At 67.9% G+C, this 8,018-nt stretch overlaps 2 protein-coding genes across 2 annotated transcripts; one reads left to right on the forward strand and one right to left on the reverse strand.

The window, feature by feature from the left end:
* Positions 1-575: 575 nt before the first annotated feature.
* Positions 576-3,410, reverse strand: TIC55-4 (chloroplast envelope protein translocase family; the record flags this gene model as incomplete). Its single annotated transcript, XM_002503803.1, has 3 exons — positions 576-597; positions 768-796; positions 906-3,410. The coding sequence occupies one exon, from the start codon at positions 3,408-3,410 to the stop codon at positions 1,404-1,406; it is 2,007 nt and encodes a 668-aa protein (XP_002503849.1). The 3' UTR covers positions 576-597; positions 768-796; positions 906-1,403.
* Positions 3,411-3,717: 307 nt separating this feature from the next.
* Positions 3,718-5,697, forward strand: MICPUN_59871 (predicted protein; the record flags this gene model as incomplete). The annotated part of the gene is made up of 1 exon (XM_002503451.1): positions 3,718-5,697. One exon carries the CDS (start codon positions 3,718-3,720, stop codon positions 5,695-5,697), a length of 1,980 nt encoding a protein of 659 aa, XP_002503497.1.
* Positions 5,698-8,018: the final 2,321 nt, after the last annotated feature.

An 8,018-nucleotide genomic window follows, 5' to 3' on the forward strand; every position in this document is an offset into this window, starting at 1 on the left:
CGACGCTTCCCGGGCGGTCCCGGTGAGCTCCGTTTGGCTCCGTTTGGCTCCATTTGGCTCCGTTTGGCTCGGCTCGAGTCTCTGACTCCTGTTTTTGGGTTTAATTTTTCCCAATCAGGCAGTCCCGGTTAATTTCTCGGAATTGATCCGTAGGCTCCGCAGTCTCCGTTTGGGACTTCCGAATCTTCCGCGAAAGGTCAAAATCCTTGAATTGCGAACCCGGAGGCAAATCACGGAAGCTTCCGCGACTGGCTCCATTTGGCTCCGTTTGGCTCTGTTTGGCTCCGTTTGGCTCCGTTTGGCTCCGTGGTGGTTTCCATTTTTCGGATTTATACGGGGGGTTTTATTCGTCGTTTTTGGGTTCACACCCGCGTCGTCTTGCGCTCGCGGCCGCGGCGAATAAAAAGCCGCAGCGCGCCAAAATCGAATCCACGTGTGCCAACCGAGCCAACTGTTGGTTTTGAACCCCCCTCGAGCCGCGGCCCGGGCACTATCGCGGGTCTCTGAACCGACCGTCGACCGTCCCAATCGAGTGCACATGTCTGCCATCGCCACTCCCATCGCAGCGCGCGCGGCGCTGACCGCCGGCCCCGCCAGGTGCGCCCGTCCCCGACCGCGCGGGAACCGAATGCATCCCGATCAGAATCTTCCCGCACCGTGTCAGTCGCTGATTGGCGGACGCTCCGAGTCGCGCCGCCGCGACCGGCGCGATCTCTCGCGTCTCGAATCGCTGACCCTCGATACCCCGTCCACGTCCGCACCCGCAGGTCCATCTCCGCCCGTAAGGTCGTCGGCGGTGCGTCCCCGCCTCCACCCCCGTCGCGCCAAACGCCCAGCCCATCGCCAGAACACGCGCGCGAGATAAACTAACTCCCCCGCCCACTCCCGCGCGCGTACCTCCACAGGCGCGTCGCTTCGCCCCTCCATGCGCGTGAGGGCCCGCCCCGTGGCCCGACGCGCCGACCGCCTCGTCGTCCGCGCCGAGGAGGACGGCGGTTTCGAGGTTCCCGACGCCCTCAAGGAGCTCATGAAACCCCCCGACGCCTCCGTCGCCGCGCCCGCCTGGCTCGAGCCCCTCATCAAGCTCGCCGAGGAAGCCGGCGAGTCCGCCCCGGTCGTGGGCTACGGCATCATGGGCGCCACCGGCGTGTTCTTCGCCCTCTTCTTCGCCATCATCGGACTCGGAGGATTCGGGTTCATCGTCGCGAGCGGCGCCACCGGCTACGCCATGTGGCAGGCGTCGCCGTACCTCTCCGTCATCGCGTCCAAGTTTGACGCGACGCCGCCGCCGAGTCGGTCCGCGGACGACGACGACGACGAGTGAATTCGGCGGACGAAGTGAACGATCGCAGTGTAAAGAAACATGTTTTATCATATCTATCCGAGCGGGGGAGATCCGTCGCCTACCTCGCGGGGGTGCCCGCCTCCTTCGCCGCCCTCGCTTTTTCCTCTTGCTTTTTCCTAAACGACGCCAGCGGACCGGACCTGATCCCGTCGTGGAACGGCGAGCATTCCCCGCACTCGCACCCGACCGCGTCCTTCTTCCCCGCGTGCTTGTTCCCGCCGAACAGCGCGTTGTCCACGACGTCGATGTACAGCGACGGTCCGTCGTTGGACAAACCGATCTTCGCGGTGCCCTCCATCACGATGTCCTCCTCGGCGTGAGAAAACGGATACGACCGGAACATCCCGGCAAAGCCGTGAAGGCCGTAGGCGGTGCCCGCGAGGGAGAGCGCGCTGAACGCCTCGCCGGCCAAGGACGGATCCACCGCGGCGATGACGTCGCGAAGCGAGGGCGCGACGCCGGCGCCCGCCGCGGCGCCCGCGGCGGAGGCGCCAAAGGCGAGGAGGCACGTCGCCCAAACAGCCTTCCACGCCGCCGCCGCGATAGCAACGACCTTGAGCGCCTCGGTGTTTCTCAACGCCCCCTGGCAGTGGGTGCAGTACTTGGTGTGCATCTCCCACGTGTCGAACAGCTTGGACTGATCGCGCTCGATGGGGGGCATCGCGTCGCCGTCGCGGCCGGCCCAGGGGATCGGGCCGTTGCGCCCGAACCACTGGTAGAACATCACCGTCATCTTGTCCGCGCCGGTGGGGATGAACACCTGATCCTTCCACTTGTTCGCGATGTCCTGCCCGTCGCCCTGCGCGATGATCTTCTCCTGCTGGTGGAGGAGGACCATGTCCTGGTGCAAAAACGTGGGCCCGAGCACGTGCGTCATCCACGCCGGCGACGTGAGCGTGAACAGGTTGAGCTTGAACCAACGGTGCTGCCGCACCTTCTCCCCCTCGCCTCGCTGGCACACCGTCGCGACGAAGTGCCTGCACCATCCGGGCCTCGTGGGGACGCAGTAGTGCGAGGTCAGGAAACGCGCCTCCTCGTGGCGCCAGTCGATCTTTAAAAGGCACGGCGGCTGGAAGTCGTACGAGGTCTCGGCGTCGTACTTGCCGATGGTGTTAAACGGAGGCACCGCGGGATCGATGGCGCACCGGAACCCAGCCTCCGCCGTCATCGGCCTCTCCACCACGCAGTTAAAACCCGCCGGGTCGTCGTACCGCGACCCGACGAGGGTGTGGTGCGACACCACCGCGTGCGCCGGGTCGATGGCGTTCTCGAAAAACGCCGCCCACCCGTAGGGCATGTCTCGAACTTGCCAGTGGTTGCGGTACCCTCCGCCGGGCGCCTCTCCGTTCTTGCCCACGCCCTCAATCTCCGGGACGAGGAGGGGCGGGGTCATGCGCGCCTCCAGCTCGGCCTCTTTGCCGCCCTCGCCCCACGCCCACACCAGCCCCTGCGCCTCCATGCAAGGCCTGGTGAACGCGCACGACCTCGGGTTGGCCCTGACGCGGTCCGCTTCCTCCTTGGACGACGCCTGGGGCATGTCGGTGCACGCGCCGTCGCCGTCGAACCTCCAGGCGTGGTACGCGCAGAGCAGGGTGCCGTCGTCCTCGACTCGCCCCTCGGACAGGGGGGCGAGCCTGTGCGGGCACTTATCCTCGAAGACGTTCCACTTACCCGCTCCGTCCTTCCAGACGACGATGTCCTTGCCGAGGAGCTGCGTGGGATGGGGCTTGGACGTGTCCAGCAGGTCGATGACCGCGACCGGGTACCACTGCTTGGTCCAGTTGAACGTGCCGGAGGTCTCCCCGCGGTTCACGGCCTCGACCATGGGCACCCGGTCGGGGTTGATGCCGATCAGGGGCTCCGCGGCGGACGCATCCTTGGCCATCTCCTCCGCGCCGATGGTCGTGCCTCCCGACGCGGACGCGCGCGTCCATCTGGAGCGGGTTCGCGGGGTCGACGCGAGGCGGGCGGCGCGGACGGGACGCGCCCCGGACGCGCGCCCCTTGGCGAAGGTGCCGCGGCGCTGTGCGAGCGCCGAGGGGCCGGTAATCACCAGCGCGGTCATGGTGAGCGCGGGGCGGATGTGGTAGCGCTCGCCGAGACAAAAGGCTACGTGCGCGAGATCTCAGGCCGTGATCCGCGCGCGGACCAATCAGCGTGCGAGCAGCACCGGCCTCCATTCGACCGTCTGCGACTCAAGAAACGCGCCCGGTCAACAAAATTGCGCAGAAACGTCGCGAAACGGCCGTCCCAAAAAAGGAGTTCCCCTCCGCTACCCTTCACGGACCCGCGGGCCCTACGCTCACACGACGGACGCGCTCGATCGCGGACGCACACCCCAACGCGCCTACCCGAGTCCCTCGCACATACACATGTCCGAGGGCGCACCCCCGGCCGACGCCCCCGCCGCCGAGGGCGAGGGCGAAGCCCCCAAGCCGAAGCTCAGCGGATTGGCGCGATTCAAGAAGGCGGTCGGGGGCGTGAAGGCGGCCAACGCGTTCACACCCGGCGGCCTTTCCAAGCTCCCGAAGAAGGAGCCGAGCCCCACGCCGAGTGCCGCGCCGAGCGAAGCCGGCGACGCGCCGAAGAAGAACCCCCTCGCCAAGCTCAAGAGCGCGGTGACCAAGATCAGCGCGGCGAGCGCGTTCGCCAAGGCGGCGCCGAACATGGCGAAGAAGCCGCCGTCCGCGGCGCCCTCTCGCGCGGGATCCGTGATGAACGAACCCCCACCGAGCGTCGCATCGCTCGGAGCGTTCAAGAAGCCGACGTCGTCCAAGCCTCCGTCGCGCGCGGTGTCCGTCATGGGCGACGAGAACGACGACCCGGCCAAGACGATTGGCAAATCCGTCAAGGGATCGTCCCGGGCGACCACCCCCGGGGGGAAGGACGGAACCGCCGCGGGGTCCCGCCCCGTCTCTCCCGCGAAGAGCGTCAAGAGCGGCGTGACCAAGCCGCCGGACCAACCGCACGACTTACCCGAGGTCCGAGGCGCGCCGCCCCCGCCCATGGACGCCATAAACGCGCGCATCGCCGCGCTCGAAGATCTCGCCAGGCACTCCCTCGGCGCCGCAGCCGTCGACGGCGCCGACGGGTTGGCACACCTCGGAGCAGGCACCGGAAATGGCGGGATCCCGTACAAGAACTACTCCGAGCAGAGGCGCATGAGGGAGGAGCTCGAGGACATGCGGTACAGGATGAGGAACATGGAGGAATTCGGCGCCCCGGCACAGGCAACGATGAGGGAACCGAGAGAAACCGCCGCGGAACGAGCCGAGCGAGCCGAGCGAGCCGAACGAGCGGAACGCGCCGAACGCGCCGATCGATTGATGATGATGATGATGGGCTCGATGAGCGGCACGATGAGCAGACACGCGGGAGCGCTCGCGGCGAACGCGACGGACCCGCGCGGACCGGCCCAACCGCTTCAACCGCCGCACTACGGCGAGAGTCCGTCGGTGATGCACGCGCTAGAGGAGGCCAGAGCCGCGGCGGCGGCGGCGATGACCGCCGCGGACCAGGCGCGACACCAGGTGGCACGGGAGAGGCGCGAGCGGCAGGCGGTCGAAGACGAGCTCACGGATATAAGGGACGCGCTGGCGGAGGAGCAGAGGCGACGCGAGCGCGCGGAGCACGCCGCGGCTGTCTCATTCGACGACGCCGAATACGCCAGGGAACTTTTGCACGAACACGCCGTAGCTTCGGCTTCGGCGAAAGTACAATCGGTTCGACCGAACGGTGAAGGCCCGAACGTCGTCGGTGGAGGAAGCGGTGCGACCGCGCCGCGCGACCCACCCTCGGGGGTGGCGAGTGCGGCGCAGGCGACGCTCCAGGCGGCGGCGGAGGCGGCGAGTCTGCTGGAGGAGCTCAAGGGCGGGCTTCGCGCGACGCTGGAGCAGCAGAGGCACCTGCAGCAGGCGCAGCGGGAGGTGGCGGCGGCCATGCCGCAGGCGCCGCCGCGGGTCGCGCCGGCGCGACCGGCGTCGCCCGTCGAGCGCTTCCAGTCAAAGCCGTCGGCGGTGCCGCCGTCTCGGGGACCCGGCCGGGTCCCGCGACCGTCGTCCGCACAGCTGGCGTCGCCGGGTATGCCCTCCGGGCATACCTACTACCGCGACTTTGGCGTCGTCCCGTCCGCGAGCAAACACACCCCGGGGCTTCGCAGGGCCAAAGACCACGTCACGCTTCGGGACGACGGCGTCGGTACCCACGGCGCTGCCTTCTCCGTCGCCCCCGAGCACGTGACGCACAACGCGCTCGAGGCGGCTCGTCGCGAGTACGCCGCGGATAAGCGGATGGCGCTGGAGCGTCGACGGCAGCGGATGATGATGGACGAGTACGGGCAGCTGGCGCACTGACTGCTGGGTGCGGTGGTGTGGGACGTGATGGACGCGTGCGCTGTCGCCGAGCGTACGGTTCGCGTCGGGCCGTCCAGCCGGTCACGGGCGCGAGAGTCGTCGTGAGTTAAAGTGCGAGATCGAGTGCGAGAGAGAGACGGGGGTAGACCCCCCGCGCGCGAGTCGGCGCGCGCGTGGTGGCCCCAGTCCGTCTCCGAGGCGCGCGCGGCGATCGGAGGCGGACGCGTGGTTCGTGTGAATACCGCCGTGATGATGTTAAACCCTCGTGGAACACGCGCGAGCGCCGCTCGACCGCCGAGCAGAGTAACGCATCTCCCCGCCCGCGAATAAAATTAACATCGCGGTCCAGTTGCGCCATCTCGCTGTCATCAAAGATTCCTCGCCTGACCCACGACGTCGCGGGAGACGCGACCCATACGGGTCGCGCGCTTCCGCGGTGTCGAGGAGGGGAAAGCGCGCGACATGAGGCGACGAATAGCAGCTTCGGCCCTGTTGGCCATCGCCGTGGCGCTCGGCGCATCGAACGCAGTCGCTGAGCCGTCCACATACGCGGGTACGCGCACGCCCCTCGTCGTCAAATTCTAGGGCAACGAACTGCTGAATCTGACGCGAGCCCGAAAACTCGCCCCAGGGCCGCATCTCCGCTGACCGACCCCGATCCCCTCGCCCCGCCCCGCCTCCCCGCAGAGTGCAAGAACCCGTACGATTACAACGATCCGCCGTGCAAGCACGGCTCGGTGCCGTGGACGATGAACAGCCCGCACCCCGCCAACTGCGCGCACTGCGTGGCGGATGCGTCCGGGGCGGAGTCGTGCCCCGCGGGGTGGACCGGGATAGATTGCGGGGCGTGCGCGTCCAGAGACGTCTGCCCCGACAAGACCGCCGCGGACGGGCGGGTGATCAAGGCGAAAGGGTGCACGAACGCGTGCCTGGTGCCCACCGAGGAGGAGCTCACGACGCCGCCGCCGGTGGGTGGCTGGGAGGCGGGCAAGGCGTTCAGCTGCAGATGCGGCGGAGACGCGCACACCGACCCGTTCTGCGCGTACCAGCCGGACACGTCCTTCCACTTTCACATAACCAGGGAGGAGGCGGAGGCGAGGTCTTCGTCTCGGGTGGGGGGGGACGTCGATTGGGGTGAGGCGCCCGTCCCGCTCGTGTCGGGAGCAGCCGCCGACGGGGGGACGCTGCGGATACACGTGAAAGAGTACGCCGGCATCCCCGACATGGCGGCCCCCGATCAACCGCAGTGGAAGTACGCGTACGCCTTCGCGCCCGTGTGGGACGCCAACTTCACCGGGTGTACGTGGAAGATCAGCGAGTGCATGGATCCGCTCCCGGCGTCCAGGGATTGCGTCATCTACGAGTGTTCCGCGGGGGTGGTGGCGTGTCCGCCGAATGATCTTCCCGAGTGCCCGGGCCGGAACCTCATGGGATGCGGGACGGGTCCGAACAGCACCTCGAGGTACTGGCAGCACCCGTGCAACCCGCTGGTGACGCCGCAGGACAGGGGAATCACCTTCTGGTGCGCCCTGAACGGCACCGGCACCGGCACCGGCCCTGAACGGAGGGGGTTTTCGGCGTCGATCGACTCTCGGCGGTTCGTCTCGGATTCGCCGTCGGACACAGACGGGGGACACCTGTGTTACTGGACCCAGCCGGGTGTCATCCCCTCGTTCGCCGTGACGTGCCACGTGGGCAACTGTCTGTACGACGACATCGATGACGACGCCGCGGCGATGTGCCCGGACGCTTCGTTCACCCCGCCCGAGTTTTGGACGGGCGATTTCGTGACCAAGATTGCCATGTTCGGCCTCGCGCTGAGCCTCGTCTGTCTCGCGACGCTCTACGTCAAGGTGGAGAACAAGGCGCTGTACTCGCTCGAGCCGCACACCGACGCGTTCGAACAGATGATCGCCGCGGCGTCCATGCCGCGGCCGCTGGACCAGCACCCGCCGCATCACGTGAGAACCGTGTCCATGGTGGTCGGGACTCGCGGGAGGCGGCGCCACGCGAGGGATTCGACGCTCGAATCGATGCCCGAGGAGGATGCCGCCGACGACGACGAGGCTCGGGCGACGACGATAAGCTGGGAGAGCGTCTACGTGTACGCCGCGAGGGTGACGCCGTCGAGGCCGTCCGGGGCGATGAAACGAATCCTCCGGAACGTCTCCGGATACGCCGGTCCGACGCAGAAACCGGTCTCAGACGACGACGACGACGGGACCGCACGAGCGGACGGGGACGAGGCCGACACGACGCCCGTAACGCCCGTGTCCTCGGACGCCGACTCGGACGACGCCGTGTCGGGGCTCTTCGCGATC

The sequence above is a fragment of the Micromonas commoda genome, chromosome 7, assembly GCF_000090985.2.
Source record: "Micromonas commoda chromosome 7, complete sequence".
Lineage (NCBI taxonomy): Eukaryota > Viridiplantae > Chlorophyta > Mamiellophyceae > Mamiellales > Mamiellaceae > Micromonas > Micromonas commoda.